Source organism: Plectropomus leopardus, chromosome 6 (genome assembly GCF_026936395.1).
Source record: "Plectropomus leopardus strain MGB_pleo_1.0 chromosome 6, ASM2693639v1, whole genome shotgun sequence".
Classification (NCBI taxonomy): domain Eukaryota; kingdom Metazoa; phylum Chordata; class Actinopteri; order Perciformes; family Serranidae; genus Plectropomus; species Plectropomus leopardus.
This window is the reverse complement of record NC_142181.1, coordinates 38,265,960-38,289,847: the sequence shown is the minus strand read 5'-3', so window position 1 is coordinate 38,289,847 and position 23,888 is coordinate 38,265,960. Positions and strand designations below refer to the sequence as shown.

The following is a 23,888-nucleotide window of genomic DNA, read 5'->3' as shown; positions in this document are numbered from 1 at the left end:
TGGCTCCTCCATACAGTGTGTATGTAAATGAGGTGGACAAAATATAATCTTTTAAAGAAACTGAAATTAAAATTAGGATATGTCTTTAGGTACAAAACTTTTTTTTAAGTCTAACACCAGGAAATGGCTTGTTGCTGCCACCTTCTTACCTCTTCTTGACTACAGTGACATAGTTTACATGAATGCCTATGCTAGCCCTCTACTCATGTTGGAAGCTGTCTATCATTGAGCACTAAGGTTCATAACTGCCTATAAACCCCTCACTCTCCATTGCACTTTTCTCTCTGGTCAACTGGTCATCATTATCCATTTGTAGACTTTGCATTGGTACAGCTTCATTTCCAAATCCATCCCTGGACTGCTGCCAGCATAGTTTTCCTCTTACATGTCAAACAGTGCAGCCATAGGCAACGCTCCCAGGCCTTTATTACCTTTAGTGTTCCTTCAGTATGTGCAGAGCTTGGTATAGAGCAGCTCCATCCAATGAAGAAAACCTAAATGATTCCCCAGTAATTTTCTACATACTGTATTCACCTATAGGTTATTTATTTATTTACATACTTACTTGCAAACCAACTTAAGTCTTGGAGAGCCAGGAGGAGTATTTCCCCTCTGACAGTCAAATGGGATCAAAGCCTGTCATCAAAGCCAAAATGCGGCTATTTTCGCCTACTTTTCTGATGGCTTGGGTCGACGTCTCTCCATTACTGATTTATTCAATGGCTTTTAAACTATCGGTCTTTGTCAGGTGACGAATCACTCACAAAAGCCCCAGCACTTTGCAATACACATAACATAACGTGTAGAATCTCTCCTCTGCTCTGCTCTACTGTCTGTCCAACTGTGGGTGTGTGCCCATGGGCGTGTGTGTGTGTGTGTGTGTGTGTGCGTGTTCAGCGAAGCCCCGCCTGAGCGGAGGAGAACTGACAGCGATGCAGTAAAACTGAAAATTAAATTAAGCAAGAAAAACAGGGTTTAGACCTATTCTATATAAAAAGGGACCTTAGATGAATTCCGTTGTGATTTAGCTCCTCCCATGTTAGGGGAAACACATTATGGTATAAATTTATAATAACCAAAACATGGTTACAGTTTCTATGTAGGGTTGTGTTAAGACTGATATCAGCACTACATGGAAAACGGCGCCTTCTCATTTATTTTATTTATTTTTAATTTTCTTATTTTTATTTTAGACCACCGGGTTGGCACAGTGGGAATCTCAACGCAAGACAAGCGCAGAAATACAGGAAAATACAGTATTAATGTGAGGACTCTCAGTCAGTGTAGCTCTGTTTTCTGTTTACAAAGTCGAGTGTGACACAGCTACTTAGGCTTACGTTGTCCTACCCCAACAGATGTGATAAAACACACAGAGCTGCCACTCAGGCTTGCTCCGTACACGCCCACACAGTCCTGAGAAGACATCTAATCAGTCCAATACCTGTGTGGGTGTCCAGTAGCTTTAGCACAAGTCTGACAGTTCACATATTTATGAGTGAGCTTTTAAAGCAACATAACATGAGTACTAGTGGATGAGTATTTACTGATGTGCTAGGGCATATCTGTTATTCTGTCCAAGTGTCTATGTGTCTGACCTGTGTCGTCATCATCCATCTCTCCGTTGAGTTCAGACGCCCTGATGAGTCGAGCCTCCATCACCTCCATCTCCATGGACTCCATCTGTTTTTTCATGGTGTCAAACTTGGCCTGTTTAGATCAAAGAGAAATAATGGTTTCTGTGACAATATGAACACACCTGTCTCTGATTAACTGGGGAGTTCTACAGGTTTCATGTGTTGGAACTCAAATAGAAGCACATTAGACACCACAGAGACACTCTAGACCACATCAAATCTGAGGGACCCACATAGGGAAGTTTCGGTTGTTGCAGATGTACAGAAATGTGTCCCACTGGGAGTAAAAACTAGGATCCCATCATGGTGGAATGATTGCTGCCAAGAACAGCTTTGTTTAGAGTGTCATCAAAAATGATGATGCTATTCATGACCTTCAGTGTCATTTATCAGTGCACTTCTGTTAAGTTAAAAATAAATAAATAAACTCACTATATCTCAGATCATTTGTGCCCTCAACTATTGGGTTTTTAAACAAGCTTTACACCCTGATGTCCTTATGCTGTACAATTATTGATGAACCATCAATGTTTTATATTCATTACAACTAACTTTGATGACATCTCATGTTATTAGATGTATTTATGGTTTTATTGGTTGTATTTTGTTATGAGGAGAAAGGGTTGGGATTATTATACAAGTTCTCATTCCTTATATATGTAAACCAAGTCATTACGTATTTGAACATTTCTTTTGCTTTACGTTTTTCATTGTCTGTAAATATAACTTTTTTTTGTCTGGCTGTTTTTGTATAATAAATTCTCTATTCATTTTTTCATGTTCAAAATAAATAAATAAAGTGTAAATCAAGTGTGGCTTGGATGGAAGCTGCTTATTATGGGATGGAGCCAGGCAGCTGAGAGTCAAACCAGGGCCATAAAGCATGCTGGTTGTTTTGGGGGTCTGGAAAGGCAATCAGAGCCAGTGAGAGAAGAGCTGAGGCCCACGGAGCATTATAAAACTTCCAGCATGCACATGCGTACTGTTCTGTGTGCGCACAGGTTTTAAGACTGAACGCAATAAATTTGGTACTTAATTGAACTGCTCACAAAACGGTGTGCAGATTATGTTGAATAACCAGGTCACAATTTCTGAAAAGACACAATGTTGTTGACCTTTCCAAATGTATTTTTTGTTGCTGTGAGCACCACAAGTGGAGTGCCATCTGGTTTCATTACACTGGAGAGAAAGCAGAAATCTCAACAGCCAATATCTCCAACACTCAGCAACTCAAACCAAAACTAGACTGATGAACAGCACAGGTAAGAGCAACATTTTGGCAACAATACAAAATGCTCCAAATCTGGCACCTTCAACCTCAGCTGAAGAGTCACTGCTGATCACATGGACTGACAAAAAAAAACTCCTGAAGGGGAGTTTTATTGGCAGAAGAAACATAGACGGTGTAATTTGGCCACAATGGCAGAAATATTGTTTTGAGAAAGGAAACCTCAACCTCATTAACCCCTTGGAGCCCGCTCTGATATTACACCCCTGAATCACTCCGCTGACAAATACACTTTTTAACAAGCTTTAAAAAATATTTAACAGTGATTTTATTTTCTGTTTTCAATTAGTTGAATTTTTAACCATCATTTTTTTTTTTTATGATGACACCATGTTTTAGATGAAAAAACACAATAAATAATTTATTTTAAATAAATTACATGCTTAGATTTTTTTTTTTTAAATAACGCAGTTTAGGATTGAGGAGAAATGATTGTCAGCAACATTGATTTTTATACATTATTTTTTGTGCAGTGTCAAATACTCACACTCTGAGCTTTTCAAAATCAAGCCTTAAAAAATATTACACGTTAATATGATTTTCTATTTTCATTGAGTTTTTTTTTAACCAACATTAAGTCAATATTCTACATGCCGAGTAGAGTTTTTTGATGAGTCTGGAATATGTCAGTGATCAGCAGCAGCATTGATTGTGACAGTGCACCTAGTGGAAATAGTATGTATTTTCTCCATAGTATGTCAAATATGATCAAAATGACATAATCAGGTGGAAATTAGTAAAAATGACAAATTCCGAGGCAAAAGTCCAGAATGGTGATGTTATGTTTTTATGTTTTGATGCTGTGGGATCAAAAATGTCAGTTTCAATGGAGCATTTTTTACACTTAACAGTATGAATGTAACAATTTAGTTTCTACAGTGTATTTTAGACTTATTGTTGGAGCTGAGCTGGAAAATCAAAGATTAAATAAAAATAAACAATCTTTTCATGGCATATGCATTAACACAGCTTACATCATCAAAAAAAAGAAGAATGAAAAGCATGTAAAATGCACAGAACAGTCCCTATGGGTTAAGGATGTGTGGACTGCCCTGTTAACATGAGCTCATGCAAGAAATTAAACTTGGTGAACTGAAGTGAATTTTGCAAAAAAAGATAAAAGACCCAACCAAGCAGTGTTCAGACACTAACCTGTTGAACCGTTGACAGTTAACCTGTTGAAACAGCAGTTTATCGAGGTAAAAATATCTAAAGGAACCATTTTCTAGCTCTGCAGCATGTTTACATTTCACCATTAGATGAAGTTAAATCTGGGACACAAAATTAATTTGTTGTTATTTTGTGGAAAAAAGACGCCGTTATGTACATGTCTCTCATAAAAGTATGGGAATGTTGATGGCAGTGTCATTTATTTCATTTAACTGTTACACTTAACTGTAATTTTCCTGAGGACCTTACTCAGCGTTCCTGTAGCTTAAGGCAATTTTGATATAGGACTTTTTTTAATGCCACTTGAAATTAAGTTCAAGACCAATTTTCTAATAACCAAAATTGGAGGACAATTTTTTTTTGTCAAATCTTAAATCCAGTGAAATGTTTAGATTATCACGTCAAATGTTGGGAAAAAAACAGCTTAGAGTTAAACACATGGAAGACAATAAACGTACTACACTGTCATAAAAGTAAGTTTACTTTGCATGTGAGATTTCACTGCTTGGATTCCCATCATGATGAGTTCAAGAGAAGGAATTATTTAATCATTTAACAAAAAGATTTTACAATGCAACGTCAGAAAAAAACTATTCATAAAATCCTACTTCCCATGTCTAAGCATTTTAAAGACTTTTGAAAAATTAATTTAAGTCAATCTAATGCCAATTAAGGCCTTATTTTTAGATTAATGAATTGAATGCCTTTTAAGCCTTTTTAAGGATCCTCCGGAACCCTGTTACTTTGTAGACTAATCCAAATATGGCACCGTTCCATTCCAGTGCAAACACTACCAACACGCAATGAAGCTGACTCTCTGTGTGAATACCCACATTGCCCCCTTGTGCCTCTCCCTCACTCACAGGAGGAAAATAAATCCATCCCACGTTTCTCTAAGCCTGACCATTCGGAGGCAGCCCACCTATCTATTTAAATCTATCCCAACAACCCCCCAATAAAAATAGAGAAAGAAATCATGTCAAAAATGGCGAATAGTGAACTAAATGGATGGAGCGAGCTGGGGGAGGGCAGCGCTGGAGAAATGGCCTGACAATGTGATTTCACAATTACAGTCCATGCTCTGTGTGTGTGTGTGTGTGTGTGTGTGTGTGTGTGTGTGTGTGTGTGTGTGTGTGTGTGTGTGTGTGTGTGTATGAGGCAGGCAGAGGGGGCAGGAGCAGGGAAAGCTGGTGGATAACAGAAAAACAGGGAGCGGCTTATAGACTGTTTGTGTCTGAGTGAGAATGACTGCGTGGTGAGGAACATTGCTGCAGCTGTCAGTGCAGTGCTGGCTGACCTGGTGTTTTGGCTTAATATGTTTTGATATTTATCTTAATTCTGCCGACAGTCTATTTGAAGAGTTAGCGGTTGCTGTGATCATTCCTCTTTCTCCAATAATAGCGGTGAAGTGATCCCGTCAGAGTGCCTGCAACTGCAACTGTAAAATATAGGAGGCAAAATCTACACTCCTCTGCAAAAATATAAGTTCAGCTAAAGCTAATACCAGACTATGGCAGTAAGAAAAGATCATGTGGCTTTTTTTTTCCATCTCAGTTGCATGCAATATTTTTGCAGATTTTTTGTCTCAGACATATTCCTCCTGTGTGGCTCAGCAATGAAAGACTGTCTGGAGTGGAGAAGAAAAAGACTGAAAATACACACGCTGATCTTCACTGAAGTCTTTTGCACAGCACATAGACACTCACTGACAATGAAGCTGTGGCTAAAATCATTTACAACGTACATGTAACATATGCAAGTATCACTAGGCCGGGTTTTTTGATTACAGATTTGCAAAAAACTTTTGCAAAAATTTTCGAAATGTCGCTAAAACACAATTGCAAGATGACTGAGTGATGTTCTGAGACTTCTCTTCTTGCTTTAAAATTCCAGGAAGAATGGCATTGGATGTTCAAAACATTAGCAGCTTTATTTCTATTGCAGCCACCACACCTAGCCGTCATTATTTCCAATCGAAGGGGAGGTAAGGGTGTTATGGAGTAATAATGGAAAGGCAAGCCCACGTATGAGGGATTTGTGGGAGGTGATAGTCCACTATTTCACAGAGTTGTGGATCTTGATAAATACTGGCATTTCATTGCTGCTTCAAATCTTATATCGCCATAAGTTTGTTGTCTCGTATAAGACTTAAGAAGATCTTGGTCTCTTCCTCTGTCCACACATACCATGCCCTGTTTTTCAGAATGTCATGTTATGTGACCTATAAAAAGCGAAAGAAAAAAAAGTGTTTCCATTGCAGTTTTGCAAAATGTGACTTTCTGGAATCGCCTGAAATACCACCTCAGGCGAACGCAGAAACTTTTTTTAATGAAAATTGATGTGTTTCCATTGGGTGTATTTTAAATTTCAATTTGCGCAATTTGAGGGTTAATAGAATCTCGCTGTCAGTGAGATACCGTGTTGTATTAATAGAGTTAATACAACACCTGCACAGCCCATCTATTATGAGCTATCCAAGTGGGCTGAGATTTAAAGAAAGTCACTCAGTCTCTTGCAAGAACCACTTGTACAGACAGGTGTGCTCTTAAAGGAATATTTTGCCATTTTTTAACCAGCTTTGTATCATAACAATGTGTAAGTATCCATCTGACCTGTGTCACTTATCTGGCCAGTTTTGCTGGCTCTCGGGCTGTTGCTCGAAATACAGGCTGTACTGTCACATTTTCATTTTGCCCGCCACCGTGGACACAAAGTATAGAGCTGATCAAGAGACACAACCGCCGCTCTCTCAGTCTCTCAAATTCAGACCAAAATCTGATCAAACAGAAACTAGGCAGTGCAGTAAATAGAAACCAAGATTATAATACTGCACACTGCCTTTTTCTTTCCCAATATCTTTTCTGAAACATATTTTTTTGTGCTCTGTTTGGCTGTAAAAGTGAGAGTTTGTGAAAAGCAAATGGGCATCATACTGCTTCCTGCAAAGTGAAAATGCAGGCTGAAAAAGCTGCGATAAGCGGCAACACTGAGAAGTAAGGATCAAATATAAATGAAGATTCTGTTACTGAATCAACTCTTTCTCACCTCAAAAGTTTTTCAGAAACATATTTTAGCTTGAAACTGTAATTAGAGATTGTTTGTTACCACCGGCCACCATTGTGTCAAAAGAGAGTGTTCACATTACATCATCCACCAGCTTGACATTTATTGGTCTGGCAAAGCGCAATGCATTCTGGTCACTATAAAGAAAAAGCCAGTGCCACAGTCCTTATTCTCTGTTTTCTCTGTTCATGTAGCACCCATTTCAAAAGTATTTGTCTTTCTTTAAGCTTCTTTAAGGGGCACATACAAGTAATTAAGAAAAATTTGGGGCATTAATGTTTTCACAATTTTCATTCTGCATTTCTCCACAAGACAAAAAAACCCCAAAACACATGCTTGACTAAAAAATTGCAATGTTTTTATCAGAATGAATTTGGAGTTTAAATATGATATTGAAATGGACTTAAGCTGAAAGCAATACTATTATTCTCTTCTGTCTCTGGTTGTCCAATAGCAGTACTGACAGTACTTAATTTGTTATGTATGCAGGACTTGAAGCTCAGCGGTCTGAAAGTCTTCTTTTTACTCTTAGGCAACATTTTCTGTGAATGAAAACTTGTTCACAAACAGAACAGAGCATATAGCCTTACAAAGCAATTTCGGGGTGTTGATGATGCAAATGATCAAATCTCACAAATGCACCACTGCTCATGAACAGATGGCTTCACAGGCAGAAACGAGCAGTTCATAACAAGTTTGTGTCGCTGAGATACTTTTTTGTTTCTACAGAAAAAAGTAAAGTGTACAAAAAAAGGTTCTTGCATGAGGTCCAATTTGAGCACTGTGCCTCAAATTACAATATCATAATAACGTTATTAACACATTTCTGAGCTCTGACATTGATATTAATGAATATCAACATAATTTCCAAAGGATCAAGGTATTTATGAGATGTAAATATGGGACAAAATGTCCAAAACATCCAAAAGGTGTATTTGGGCCTTCAATGAAAAGACTCAGCGAAGAAGAAAACGTTCTGTGCTTGAACTCCCCAATACTGAACAAATTAAAGGCCACATCCCTACAAACTGGGATTTTGTTGCTTTTTAGGTGAAAAACTCATTTAGACAGAGAGGTTTTACAGCTCAGCAGGCTGTGCTTTCCTGCTGTCTCACAACAGCGCACGCACACACACACACACACACGCACAAGCACACGCACACACACACACACACACACACACACACACACACACACACACACACACACACACACACATCTGGAGTGAAGCATTTGATCTGGTACATGGGAATACATTAGTTAACGTAAGCTCCTGTGTGCATTTGTGTGTGTGTGTGTGTGTGTGTGTGTGTGTAGACAATCAAATGTTTATCAGTGAGGACAAACAGCTTTGAATTAACAAGTGACAATAAAAAGTTGTTGCCTGTGTGATACAGAATGTAGTAGAAAGTATTTTGGAGCTAACTATCAGTGTTTGAGAAAAATCCAGAGCATTCTGGAAAACTGTTATTGTGTGTAAATGTGTATTAATTGGACACATTTGGTTTTTGCCTAAGCTTCCCTTTAATGGTAAAGGTATTTTTTTGTATAATGTATTACTTGGTATTATTTAAGTGTTGCCTTCTCATGTGTTGAGTGATATAAATACACACGGTGTGCACTTTGTAACCTAATACTGATGAAAACTTTTATTCTTTAAAAATCCATAAACATATTTATTTCATATCTCTGGCAAGACACCTATATTGACGATAAACATATGAGAAAATCATTAAAAATAATCCAGCGCATCTTCAATCGTTTACATTTCTTACAATTCCATTTTTTCCCCCCTCCCTAAAAAGCATGTGATTGACTTTTTGTATGATTCTGGACACTTATGGGTACTCTCTGTCTACCTCCCCACACTCATATTTTGAGTGTGATTTATTTGCCCAATAAGACAAACGATAAATTAAGTAAAATATGAATTTGAGTGATTGCAGGGTTCCTACAGCTTAAGGCAGGTCAGATTTAGGACCTTTTTTGACTTTTTGATGTCACCAAGAATGAACTTCAAGAACAAGTATGCAAACAACAAAATTAGGGAAAAAAACAAAACAACATAAACCGGTATTGATAACTTAAGGTTAGGGACAACTTTTTTTGTCTTTTTTGCTGGTTATCATGGTTTTGTGAGACTAAATTGGAGCAGGATTTTTAAAGATTAAAAGTAAAAATGTATTTCAGGCCTACTCCCATCAGTTTTTACCTTAGGTTTTATCATTTCAGCTGGGTCACGGTGCTGCATGTCTAAGACCTGCTGCAACTGAACGAGCTGTGTGTTTGGAGCTCCTGGGTCTTCAATAATTACTGCCTGAATGTCTCGACAAAACAGCCATGTTTAAATATGAGACAACCTGTTAAGAAGTTTAATTTTATATTACATCTTACAACATTAATACTTTAATATATTAAATATTCCCACACGGGCAAAGGCAGGGCTAGCTAACACTACTGCCCCTCAATTCAAGCTGATATGCTAATGTTAAATTTATATATGAATGAGCCGACATTAAACTGCATTTTACAATCTGCCTTAACATCAAACTTCATAGTGAAGTCGGAGAATGAGGCTGTGCTGTAGAAAACTATATAACCTTCCTGCTAAAGGCCTAATTGGGCTATAAACTGTTATCCATCTCTATTTGCCATCACAATAAGGTTGTTCCATTTCCATTTGCTTTAATAGAACTCTGCTCGCAAAAAAACCCAAAGTGAGGGACTGGATCAGAGCTGTAATGGATACAGTGAGGCATTAGTGCCCTGCTGTGTGACAGTTTTAATAAAAGCTTAACTTAAGAGTTAGACTGAAGCTGTTTAATGGTGCGGTATGTGAGCACAAAACAGCTCTCTTACTGCATGACTGTGTCACTTTACAACACTTCTCCTGTTGTCTTCTGCGTGTGTGTGTGTGTGTGTGTGTGTGTGTGTGTGTGTGTGTGTGTGTGTGTGCGTGTGTGTGTGTGTGTGGTGTCTGTGTGTCTACCTGTAGGTCCTTTATGTCCTTCTCCAGGCGCAGTCTCTCTGAAGTTTCCGTCTCTAGCAGCTGGGAGGCTGACTCCCCGGTGTTCCGTTCATCAGCCAGCTCTGACGACAACTCTGTGATCTGATGCGGCACATAAACAAACATACACACAGTCATACAAACACATACACAGTAATTGTCAAGAATGTTTATGCTGTATTCATGTACATGAGCTGATACATATAATCATCAAATTCCCTGACACACTACAGAAAAAACACAAGATACATTATTCTGCATGGTTGCGACGACTGAGCCTCTTTGTTTGTTTCTCCTTTTTTCTTTCTTTTTCTTTTTTTTTGTTGCTTTTACATTTATTTGCTTTATTTTTTAATTATTTCCATCTAATTATTCATTCCTTATTTTCTCATCGTGTGTCGTGTGTTGGTACTTTTGGTGTGCTGCTACCCGTAAGTCTTAGCATGACTGTTGCCATTAGTGTCATTGCCTTTATCTCTGTTATGGTCTCTCTTTAGGGGGCGGGAAGATAATGGGAAAAAACTGGAAGAATTCTTGGTTGCTTTGTGATTTATATGCCTTACATTCTTTCTCCAATAAGAGATTAAAAAAAATATTAAAAAATATATTAAATAACTATTAAATAATATTAAATATATATATATATATATATATATATATATATATATATATATATATATATGTATATGCAAGAGATTAATAGTTCTAGAATTTTGTTGTTGTTTTTTTTAAAGTTATGGAAAAATGTCCCGACAGCTATATTTTTTATTTTTTCAGAATCATAATTTTTAAGCAGTGTTGTTGGTGGTGGTGGGGGGGCGGGGGGTTGGGGGTTACTTTGCTTTTTTATTTATTTCTAATTTTCAGTTAATTTTCTCGTACTTTTTACTAATTTCTTGCTAATTTCTGAGTCATTTCTCCTTAAGTTGCTTTTTTCCATGTTGTTGTGAAAAAAAGGCCCATCTGCCCAGATTTCAAAGGGTGAACAGAAGTTGATGGTTCTCTTTCCTTTTCTGTTTGGTCCTCCCTTTAAAATTTGGGTGTCAGTATAGATTAGGCTCTGGACAGTTCAAGTGTTTGATCGAGTATGTTTTTTCCCAGCTGAGAAACATTATGAATCTCAGGCTCACTGTGTTCCATGCAGTCATGGAAATTGTCATTTACCTTTTCTCATCCTGTCTCAACTATAATAACTGTCTTCTCATCTGCGTCAACAGAAAATTCCTGAATGGCTTGCAAGCAGCCTAAATGCGTCTGGGAAACTTTTGACCAGATCTCAATAAAGTCTCATGTGCCATTTACTTTTATTTCTCTTCACTGGCTCCCTATCAAATTCAAAGTCCAATTCAAGGTTCTTGTGATCACTTACAGAGCTCTTCAGGATCAGACACCTGCCTACTGAGGAGAACTACAGCAGCCCCGTGCTCCAGCAGCTGAGCTCCTCTGATCACGGTTTGTTGGTTGTTTCTCTCTCCAGGATCAAGACAAAAGGAGACTTTGCTTTTGAGGTTGGAAACTTTAGAACTCTCTCCCATTGGAATTCAGATGTGCTGACACCTTCAAAAAGCAGCTGTTTAGTACTTTCTATGTACATTTTTTTTTATTATACTTTAAAAAGTATTTTTAAATTTGATGATGTTTTTATCTTCCTGAGTCTGCATTTAAGGGCAAATTTAATTTCTTTTTTTCTATAACTAAGTTAAAAAAAAACAACAAATAAAACTACTTTGCATAAAAACAGTTATTTACTTAAAAAGCTGTTCATACCTGAAGACTGTAGGTACAAAACTAAAAACTGATGTCACTTCAGAGGAGAGGCTGTGTCACTTCTCTAAAAAAGACGCTTCTTTCTCATGTCTTATGTGGGAATAAATTAGGAAGCAGAGACTAGTATGCAAAGATAAGACGTAAGTGAAGGAAACGAGGAAACAGACATATGAGAAGCATCCCAGGACTAAAAAAAATGCTGCTTCACTCCTCTCTCAGGTTGAAAGTTTGCTGCACCTCTCACTACATTTCACTGACATGTCTGTAACCACATCCAACAATAGGCAGGAATCCATTAACCTCCAAATTGCGCAAATTGAAATTGTAAATATAAAATATGCCTAAAAAAAAGAATCGCAAAAAAGTTTCCCACATATAAGGGACTTGCCTTTCCATTATGGCTCGGAAATAATGACATCTAGTGCAGTGGCTGCAATAGAAATAGCCGCTAAGCTAGCTAGCCGCTAATGTTTTGAACATCCATCACCATGCTTCTTGGAATGTTATCGCCAGAGAAGTCGCAGAACATCACTCAGTGGAAACACAGTCATCTTGCAACTGTGTTTTACTGACAGTTAAGTTTTGCCCAAATCTGTTATGGATATCCACCTCGTGATATCACAAGGCTATCCCTGCCTTAAGTCCACTTCTTTATCACTGCATTTGCGTGAGTGGCTGAACCACTTAAGGTCAGCAATAACAAGATTTTCAGAAAATGATAAACTGCTTTTTGAACTATATTTTACATAATTATTTAAAATGTATTGTGTATTTTTTTTGTAATTTGTATGCTACTCTGTGTAGTGTAATATGTCTCCTTTTGGTTTTCTTTTTATATTCTGAATTATTACACTAACAATAAAAAAAAAAAAATGCTGCATGCTTGTGCAACATGCTTTGATAATGTATTCAACTCCAGTCAAGCCAGTGAAACAAAGCTGAATTTTGTCATCTCATGTGTATAACATTTTAACCTTTTTTTCCACAATTCTAAAATAGATTCTCAGACATGTCCTGAACCCCCTCCTGTACATGTGTCTGTCTGTGTCTGTGTGTTTACCCTGCTCTCCAGGCGGTCACTGTTGAGCCTCAGCTCGTTCCTCTCTTTCTCCACCTTGTCCAGCTTCTGCTTCAGCTGCTGGATCTCCTCCTGACAGGGAAAAGACGGAGGATGGTAATGACAGACAGACAGACATGTTTGCAGGGACACAGCAGATATATACAGCAGACCTAATTATACTCATAACTGTGTCCATATTTTGTGCAACTGGAGTATGTACGGGTGTTTTTCTTGTACATTACCTAAGATATTTAGAGATATAAGGCATTAAAAGTCAAAATTCCAGAATATCCATGAAAACATAATTTGGGGGGAAAATATTGAAGTTTTGAAGGATACTCCGATGTGAATCTGTCCAAATAGCAGTAGTAGTAATTAAATCTTTATTTCGAAAAATGCCAAATAAAAAAGGAGAACGATATAAATTAAAGTTGCAAGCAGCGATGAATGGGCCCTCGCACCTCCGCGCACCAACTGATGCGACCGCGTCTCTCTGACAAAGGGCAACACTGCACGCAGCAGTAAATTAGTGCTTCCTCCATGTAGTGGTGGAGGTGTTTGTGACTCTCTGACACTCTCTCTCTGTCTCTGCGTGTGTGTGAGAAAGAGGCACAGCTGCAACTGTGACAGGTGTGACAAAGGGAAGCAGTCAGCCTGTGTGATTGTGCCTTGGCTGTATGTGCTCTGTTCTGCTGCTCTGTAGTGCATGTGATTAACAGTGCTGAGAGTAGTGTCAACAATGGAGTAAGAGCGCAATCTGCTGGACAAACCATAGAATGCAACCATTTCAAAACCACCCCAGAATAATTTCCTGCTTTATATGGTCTGTGAACAGAGTTTTCCTATCAGCTCATTTGGGAAAAAAAATGTGCAGAGGCTGATTTGCTCCATTATGTCTGTAAAAGGCTCATATCAGCTGGTTATATAGGTTTACTGAAAAATCAGTCGGGCTCTCGCAGACATGGCAAGAGATTTTTAAAGAGAATTTTAAATAAAATTAAAAATGGTGGACTTTCTGTTAGGTATAGGGCATGGCTCCAAGAGGCTTTTTTGTAGGTCTTGGGCTTTTATATAATTTTCTCAAGTTTAGTAGCTCTAGGTTAAGCGGTGGGGGCTGTTTCATTGATAATTAGAAGGTGGCGCTACAGAGCACATTTTGGCATATCACAGCAAAAAGAATCATATCAAAAAACACATGATAGGACTATTGATGGTTATGCCACATTTCATGAGTTTTTAAGTATCTTTAGCCCCTCGAACACAACTTCCTGCTTTATGGCGAAGAACACCACAGAACAGCAACAGCGTTTGATGAAATCAAAAATGGCTTTCAATTTAACATCACCAACTTTAGGACATACTGCTGTCCAGATTTGAAGTCGATCAGATGAAATCTGTAGGACAAGTGTTTAACGAAACAGACACTAAAATTACAAAAAATATGAAAATTCAAATTTAAATGGTGCACTTCCTGCTGGGTTTAGGGCATGGCCCCAAAAGGCTTTTTTGTAGGTCTTGGGCTTTTGAACAAGTTTCTCAAGTTTCGTAGCTCTGGGTTAAACGGTCTGTGGGGGCTGCTTTGTTGAAATTTTCTAGGTGGCGCTCAAGAGCCATTTTTGCACATCAATGCAAAAAAATCATATCAGATATCACAATTTACAATTTCTGATGGATCAAGACATTTTGGTGTGTTTTGATGCATGCCTTGCCCCTCAAAAAGTTCTTTCTGTTTTATGGCAAATAGTTTGTTACCATGGCAACAGTGTGTGATGAAAACTCAAAAGTTTTTTTCTGTGTATCATGAAAGTCTTTACAGTATTATGACTGAGTATGGGGTCACTGGGGTTAACCTGCTCTCAGGGAAGAATCAAAGTGTAAAAGAAGTAACTTCCTGTTACCACTACGAGGCGCTATGACTGTGATTCAAAATTGCACTGCAGGTGTCTTCAGGCTTGGATTCTTATCAAATGTGAGAAATTTTGTTAACATCTGACCAACTGGGGTCAAGTTAGGACAGTTTTTGATGTCATGTCGCAACATTGAAATTTGCCATGGCATCACGAGAACGACATTCAACACAAAACAACAATATTCATTTTCCATCATCACCAACATCTTAATGATATTTTGAGACAATTTTGAGATTGAGAATCGAGTCAACCTGCTAGGAGCTGGACCTCTTAGTGTAAAACTTTGTCTTTCCTGTGTCAATAGGTGGAGCTCTCACTGTCGCTGAAAATTATCAGATAGATGTGTTCAGGACGGGACTATCATCAAACGTGAAGTTTGGGGCAGATTGGATCATGTAAAATAGATTTAAAAACTACTTCCTGTTTGGTGGCGAAACATGTAACTTCTTGGCCTGATAACTTCCACATTGTTGATTTTAGATAAAAACTGCTTGAATCTAGGGTCGCCCGCATCTGAAGGTGGGATTTACAAATTCTGAAGTCAATCCGTTGAAATCTGTAGGACTATTGTTTCAAATTCCAACCCAATGAAATCGCAAAAAATGACATTTCAATTCAAAATGGCTGACTTCCTGTTGGGTTTAGAGTATGGCTCCAAGAGGCTTGTTTGTCCGTCATGACCAAGCCCCCAGGAAGTGCGCCAACCTCTGAAGCAAAATTTACATAGTGGCCGAAAGTGGAACTACAGCGTCACGTGATGCACACTGGCCCAGAAAGACTTTTCCCCATTTGTTAACATTGGGAAAGAGACCTCCTTAAATCACTGGATAATTTTTTTTGAGACATGTTGACTTTTCAGAACGCATTTTTTTATAGCCATTATTAAAAACATTAAGTCCTAAAGACGTGAAATGCGTTATTTACCGAATCAAGATTAGGAATTTGGTGTTTCTCCAGACATAAAATGAATGCGCATCGGACCCGCGGGACTCTACTGTGAGAGCACGCATGTAACTCTAAGAGTTTCTGACACAGCACAGGCTTCGTACCGGCCGTAGTAATGGATATTTTTGTTGTAATTCATTATTTTTAAATTTTACAGCACATCCATATGCTGTTGGCTGTAAAGCCTGTAATATGGCGTCTTACCGTGTCTGTATCAGAGACCGTATATACAGTCTACGGTCTGTATTCAAACTACCGGTTATCAGTGAGCAGCGCAGAGCACAGTGAGTGACAGTTACTAAAAGGTACTGAATGTAGTATTTTTAAAAGTTGAGCTGTGTAATAAAACACGGGGCAATATTACAAGGCACCTCCTTTTATTACCTTTTTATGGGCACAACATGTTCCGATTCTGTTAATTTGATTTTGAGATTACGATATGATTCCCTGATGAGTTGTATGTATATGTGTGTATGTGTGTGTGTGTGTATGTGTGTGTGTAAAGAGAGATAGATATACTATTATCTGATAATCACGTAAATATTAAAACCGATAGCACCGCTGTCATTATACCGCCGATTAGCTGCTGTTGCTAATAAGCTAAGCTACTACGAGAGAAATGCTCGTGCACCGGCACTGTTCGCTTCGAGCACTCGGGTCATCTGTGTGAGCGAGCCAGTGAGTTGGAATCAATGCTCGGGTACACTCGGCTGTGTTCGGCTGTCGTTAATCACTTATACGAATGCTCTATGGGCCAGTAGATCCGGGTATTTTACACTTTTCTAAACCCGGAAAAAGAGTTTTCTCTGCTTCATGCACCACTGAGCAGCTCTCATAGGAATGAATGAGGCCCACCCACACGGCTGTATCCAGACTTCCTTATAATACATCCATGGTCAAGATATGTTCTATGTACATCCAAATTTTCATTCCTCTACATGAAATGGTTTGCCAGGGCTAGCATTTAGGGCACTACTGAGTTCATTTTTTGACACCTATACACGACAACTATAAAATACAAAAATTTTCACCAGTCCCCTTAAGCATGCCAAGTTTCATGAAATTTTGAGTATGATAAAGCCCTCAAAAAACAGATGCATTTGACAAAATAATAATAATGAGAAAAAGAAAAAACAAACCAATTTCAATAGGGTCCTCACACCCTTTGGTGCTCAGGCCCTAAATATGAGCAAGAAAAACAAAACCAGAATGCCCATCACACATATTCAGTAAACACACCAAAGTATTTTATGTCTGAAAAGGAATAGGAGAAAGTGAATACTACCCCTTTTATTCAATTTTATTTAAAAAAAAAAAAGTTAATTCAAAACATGAATATTCAGATTTTCTGCCCCATAATTAACCATAAACACGTTGATCTAATCAAACTAGAATCAAGACAAAGCAAGAACAGATCATTCTATCATCATAAACAATTACACACACACACACACACACATCACAGAACAAAGAAACACATCAACACGGAAAAAAATGTCACACTATCAAAAGCAGCCTTCCTGTCTCGTATCATATTTTACTCAACGTTTCCCTCTCTGTTCTACCAGCTCAAATCCCTTCATTATATTGTTTTTGAAGACATGTTTAAATTAGTTTAAATGATGTACATGTTTTATGTTCCACACTACAGCTGTTCCATAAATTAACCCCCTTAACTATAATATAATGACATTTTGCGTTAGTCCTCACCAACTGTTTCTTGAAAACACAAATTCCTCTGAAATCATGTCAACTTTCTTTCATCTGAAACAACTTTTTAAGCCGTTTTGAAATTAACCACATCTTTGAATTTAAGTGTTTTTATTTTGATTGGTGAAGAGTGGTTATATCAGCCTTTCAAACATTCTACCAGATATACATATGTCTGTTATTACCTGTGTACTAGTTCAGTATACAGTAAGAGTTCAAAGGCCAACATTATAATACCATTAACAAAGAATCACCAGTGTGTGTGTGTGTATCTATACTCACGTCTTTGCCACGGATCTGCTCCTCAGTGAGCTGCACCTCTATCAGCGGTCTGACGGTGGTGAAGAGCTTCCACCATGGCCAGCCCTTCACACCACGATTCTTCTTTATGTTCTTCTGGATGCAGCGGATGGCCAGATCCTGGATCTGTCACACACACAGAGAGACAACAATATAAGAAGAAGGAAGAAATCCAGACTGACTAGAAGCACTAACAGCTGTAAAGATTATTTGCCGTTAGGAAATGCAGTATGTTACTTTGAAGTAACACACTGCATTTCCTACTGTAACCAAAAGGGCACTGCAGGTTCTCTACATGGGCTGATGTGTCTATACAAAAACATGGACGCAGCGTCCTCTCAGTGTGATATCACACTTAGAAGTTTGAAGGTTGAAACTTGCGATAATTCTTGCAGTTATTGAGCCACAAAATCCTTATTTGGTCTATGAGAGAAATATATGCAATTCTGATAAAGCAGGGTTTGCTCGGCAGTGTGGCAGGTTGCCACATTGTGACGAAGTTTTTCTGAGAGAAAGTGTCTGGCTCTCTTGAGCTTGATGCAGGACTTCCCAAATCAATACCTCAAATTCAGGAGATCAGTCCTTCCCTGCAGAGAAAACCATCAGACTCTATTAACAAAAACAGTAGTTTTAATTTGCAAATCACGGGTCTACTGCTGCCTCTACCAGTAATGTGACTATTCTATGTAGTGTACACTTAAATATATACTGGATTTTCTTCTGATGTGCCTTAAACACTTTGGCTGCAGCCCTGTCCACAGCAGTAAATTGTTCAGCTTCCATGCTGTCAGACTTTGTCTATCACAGACACTTTCAATGCAACAGAGTTACCAGAAGTAGTTTAAAATCTTACAAAGGGACTTATTGCTTGTAGCTAACTCCGCAAGCTCTCTCACTGGTCACATATGTGAACGCAGCTCCCACAGTAGGAGCTACAGTTTACAACAAGGCTAAAAACATGATACCAGTGACATTTTTCAAAACACATCAGGGCTTCAGGACACTTGGATTACTTAGGACAAGCAGTATGGAGACATTTTGTAGTTTTATTTTGTATTTTTTTAACATTTAAATCCTGGTCACCATTTGAGATGAGTGCAAACACCTCTTTTCCCGTGAACTTCCAGGGGGGTATTCCAGAAAGGAGGTTCAACAAACTCTGAGTCTAACCCTGAACTCTGAGTTGATTGACTCCGAGATGGGAAACTCAGAGTTTCCGGTTCTAGAACAGCTGATCTGAAATAGTTCAATCAACTCTGAGTATGTTCACCCTGAGTTCAGTGCGTGCACAACCTCAATAAGAAGCCATCATCAATGGAGCCCCAATACCTCGATTCACCATGGCAACCGCTGAGAAACAGAAACCAAGCTACTTTACCCCATTGGAACTAGAGGTCCTCATGCTGCCTACAGCAAATATGAACACATATTTAGGAAGAAAACCGTTGCAGCAGCTAAGGAGAGAAAAGCTGCATGGGAGAAAATTGCTGCATGTCATTTGTGTCAATGCATAAATTTGAATGCACCACACTTTATTAAAATCGTAGTATACATCTGAAAAAGTGATGTATTGAATAAATTTGATTTTCATTGAGGTTCATAAAGGTAAGACATATTTCACTCAGCCATGATTGTAGGCCGACCTCACTTTGATTTTATTCATATTTGACTTCCTGCTGAGTAAATTAACAATTGATAGGCTATTGATATGAAGCACACACCGTGAACACATTATTAACTTTCTTTATGGGACTGAGAATTACTATGATGATTGTGTATTAGATTGTGGTGCATATGTGGGGATGGTATTTTTATTTATCTAACTGATATTTGATCATTGATTTTGTTTATTTCTTTTATGTTATGTTGGTATGTTAGCCTGTTGGATGTTTTTTAAATTTAATTCATTATTGGAGTTTTGTTTTATTTTATTATTTTGGATATATTGATGTTATATTTCCTTCAAAATTTTATTTGTTTTTTCCTATTGGAATCATTGATTGGTGCACTAAAATATGGTGATGTATATATGAAAATTCAATGAAATACTAACTATAAAAACATAGCACGATGCACAAAATTTGTTCTGATGTGAGCGCATGTCTGCGGTGTGTGAGATTTGATATTTATGGCCGCATAATGTTATTAAGATAAATCTTTGATTGTAATAAAAAACTGTGCCGTTCTAACAGATATTCATCAGAAAATGAGAGCACATCCAATCAAGATCTGAAAAACCTCTCTCGACGATGCGTAATAATTCTGCTTCTTATCCGTGTCTGACAGTTTGCTTCAGGTGGGAGGAGACAGGTAGAAACTCTGTGTTTCTTCTAGAAAACCTGCCAGCGAGCAGGTTATGTTCATAGAGTCAGTTACCATGGTGATTGACTCAGAGTTTGACTTAACTCTCTTTCTGGAATGGATAACACAGAGTTTCCCTCCGCTCAGGGTAAACATACTCAGCTTCCACATAACCTGCTTTCTGAAATACCCCCCAGGAGTGTTTTGTGGACTATAAAACTTAACCTAACTTTTCATCAGCATCACACATGACTAAAAATCATCAGGAGTTTCCTTTACGTTGGAATAAAGTTAGGTTTGGCCGATGTATATATTTTTTAACCAACACCAGTCCTAATAATAAATATCAAATATTCATTAATTTTCAAAATTTTAACCTTTTAAAAGCCAGGTTTTTGTCATGAATTTATTTTTTTTATGATGATCACAGTCTGGGATAAGTCAATGATTTACAGCAACATTTATTGTGACACCTAGTGGAAATAGCATGTACTTTTTCCATATGCCAAATATGGTAAAAATTACACCATCAGGTGGAAAATATCATCATCAGCATGAAGGTGAGTACATAATGAATAAATCTTCATTTTTAGGTAAACAGTTCCTTTAAAGAGAGTCATCACTCACCAGCCACTCTATGATCACACATGACTAAAAATCATCAGGAGTTTCCTTTACGTTGGAATAAAGTTAGGTTTGGCCGATGTCTATCAGACAGACTGCTAACGTTTCATTAGTGTTACACTGGCAGCTGGTTGAAGAGGCATTAAGAGAATCTTTCTCTAACTGCAGGTAATCTGAAGAGCAATTCATAACACACAATTGGGACAAATTGCACTCTTCAGCAAAGACTGACAGGATTGGGAGGTCCTGATTACACAAATGTTACCCACCAAAAACTAAAACAAATCAGTGTCTCTTTCAAACATGAAGCCCAGGAATTTTTATTTCAGAAATCTTCTTGGAACTGGAAATCTCAGCCTCCATTTCCAGGTTTGAAGAATAACCCAGTTTGAGACAGAGCTAAACTTCTGACCATGAAGACCAGGGACGGGTTTAAAGAGGACCGAGGGCAGGGAGAGGATCTGTGTGGCAGCAGAGCGGCAGGATGAAAGAGAAAATCAGCAGCCTTGAAGAGCAGCTTGAGAAACACTGATCTGGGCCATTTCACTCTAATCTTCCTCTCAACACTCTGACAAACTTCATGTCCGATTCCCACACTCCTCCTGACCGGGACCAGAAAACACTCTCTCTTCCCTCGAGGTTCCCCTCGGCAATTTAAGGAAGACTTTTCTCATTTAATGTTGATTTAATGTAATTCAAGACATGAGGATGCTGCAGTAGATTGTTAAACTAATTTCAACTTATGACAATAAATCTATTTTTAAGCTGGAGCTGAGAAGAAGCAAATCAGAGAAGTCTGACATATTGGCAAAGGTTATAAACTAATATCCTATATTTAAAGAAAACTAAATGAATTTGCTGATTTCAAGAATGAAACTAGTAACTGAGCACGATTAACCCCTTAGGGCCCGATTTAACATTACAAACACTCGTATCGTTCTGCGCACAAAATGTGCTTTTCAAAATCAAGCTGTAAAAATAGTATACATTTATATTTTTTTCTACTTTCATTGAGTTAAATTTTGACCAACATCAGTTCTAATCATAAATATAAAATATTCATTAATTTTCAAAATTTGAACCCTTTAAATGCCAGCTTTTTTGTCATAGCGCCATTATGTTTTTAGATCAAACAAACAAACAAACAAACAAAAAGCAAAACAAAAAAAAAAGAATTATTTCAAATATACTACATGCTAAGTTCATTTTTTTTTAAATTGTATTATTATTATCACAGCCGGGCATATGTCAATGATCTGCAGCAACATATTGCTATTTTTTGCGTAGTGTCAAATACTCACATTCTCCACTCTGCACACAAAACGTGCTGTTCAAAATCATGCTATGAAAAATACTACATCAATATGATTTTCTACTTTCATTGAGTTTATTTTTTAACAAACACCAGTCCTAATAATAAATATCAAATATTCATTAATTTTCAAAATTTTAACCTTTTAAAAGCCAGGTTTTTGAAATAATACAATGCATGTTTTTATGCAATGATAGCTGTGGAATCAAAAATGTCAGTTTGAACGAGTTTCAATTGAGCATTTTTTGCACTTAAAAGTATGAATGTAACAATTTAGATTCCACAGTGTATTTTAAACTTACTGTAGGAGCTGAGCTGAAAATTCCAAGATTAAACAAAAATACACAATCTTGCCAAAATGTATGCCATATGCATGAACACAACCAAAAGAACAAATAGCAAGTAAAATCCATCAAACAGACCGTTTGACAACACTAAGAGTTAAAACAACACAGCAGATATTTGTCTTTTTTCTTGATTTTGGTGACCGTTTAAAGGCAATGTCCTCACAGAGGGACAGTCCTACATTTCCATTTAAATTATAGTTGGACTTAAAGCAGATCCCTGCACAAGTATCTTTTTAAATTACGCTATTCTCAAAAAGTGAATGTATTTTTAAATGTATTCTCATGCTTCACCTGAAACTATGAATTATTTTCCTTAATATTATAGAGTTGATATTTACTTACTATTGTAATCCCTCTGCTGCGACTTGTGTCTACTCTGTGCAAACAGCAGCTACTGCGCGTAGTGCCGTCGTGGGGGAGGGATCCTTTCTCTGTCATCAGTGTGTTTACAGGAACAGAAGTAGGCAGGTTACTAATGTAATGGGAGAACATGTTTACATGTACCCTGGTTACTGTACATCTGAGAATACATGCAGCAGCTCAGTAATCTGATTCCTCCCCAACCTCTGACCCTCTATTTGAAGCTGGCTGGCTCACTTATTTTGTCTGTATTAGACATGGGATATTTTAAATATTAAGATACACATCAGTCTGTCAAATGATCTCTCCTTTCTTCTAGCCACTGGCTGTTACTCTCTCTGTCTGAAGTGTTTGTCCTACACAAGCTGCCGTGTAAACAGCCCATTAGAAACCTGGTTACCTGCGTTCACAGACTGAGGTCATCAGCTCTGCCCAGGGGAAATCTACCTGTGAATTAGGGTTCTATGAGCCCTTACCCAGGTTGAGAGTTAATTTTTTCCTTATCTGAATAGAGGGTCTTGGCGAAGGGGGCTGATGATGTATTTTAATTTTTGTTTTTGCTTTTTAAAAATTTGCAGTGTTTTAACTCTGTGTTTTTAATGCTAAATTGAAAATGTGCACTAAAACAGGTTGCTGAAAGTAAGCAGCCGCACAGTTGTCAGAAATGTTGACAAGAGTGCGGGTCTTTTGATGTACACCATTCTCATGTTTTTTGAAAGTGTCTAAAAATAATTGTGTTTTGGGAAATGGTATGTAAGGAGCTAAAGCAAATACTAGGATATGAGGTATGTAAATTCTCTGAAGATAATATTATTGCCAGTGATGATAGATATTTGATCAAAATACTGCTAACAGCAAGGAAGAAAGCTCTCACTAGGAAGTGGGGTAAGGAAATACCACCAATAAAGGACCAATGGGTAAAAGTCACAGGAGAAATCTTTTCAGTGGAAAAACTGACACATACCCAGACTACAAAAAGCACAACTAGAAGCACAACTACAAAGAAAAAGTGGAAAATATAATACATTATTACATATACAACATATACAAATACATTTTTCTAAAAAACACTGTCTGTCACTAAAGGTAG

At 37.7% G+C, this 23,888-nt stretch overlaps 1 protein-coding gene across 13 annotated transcripts in view; it reads right to left on the bottom strand.

The window, feature by feature from the left end:
- The window catches only part of myo18ab (myosin XVIIIA b), a 219,690-nt gene that overhangs the window by 64,765 nt on the left and 131,037 nt on the right, over nt 1-23,888 (bottom strand). For all 13 annotated transcript variants that reach the window (XM_088079413.1, XM_088079407.1, XM_088079408.1 and 10 more), the window contains 4 exons: nt 17,837-17,980; nt 12,990-13,079; nt 10,145-10,264; nt 1,596-1,707 (listed from right to left, as the gene is read on the bottom strand). In XM_088079413.1, coding sequence (XP_087935539.1) covers nt 1,596-1,707; nt 10,145-10,264; nt 12,990-13,079; nt 17,837-17,980 — 466 coding nt within the window. The remainder of the gene's footprint in view (nt 1-1,595; nt 1,708-10,144; nt 10,265-12,989; nt 13,080-17,836; nt 17,981-23,888) is intronic.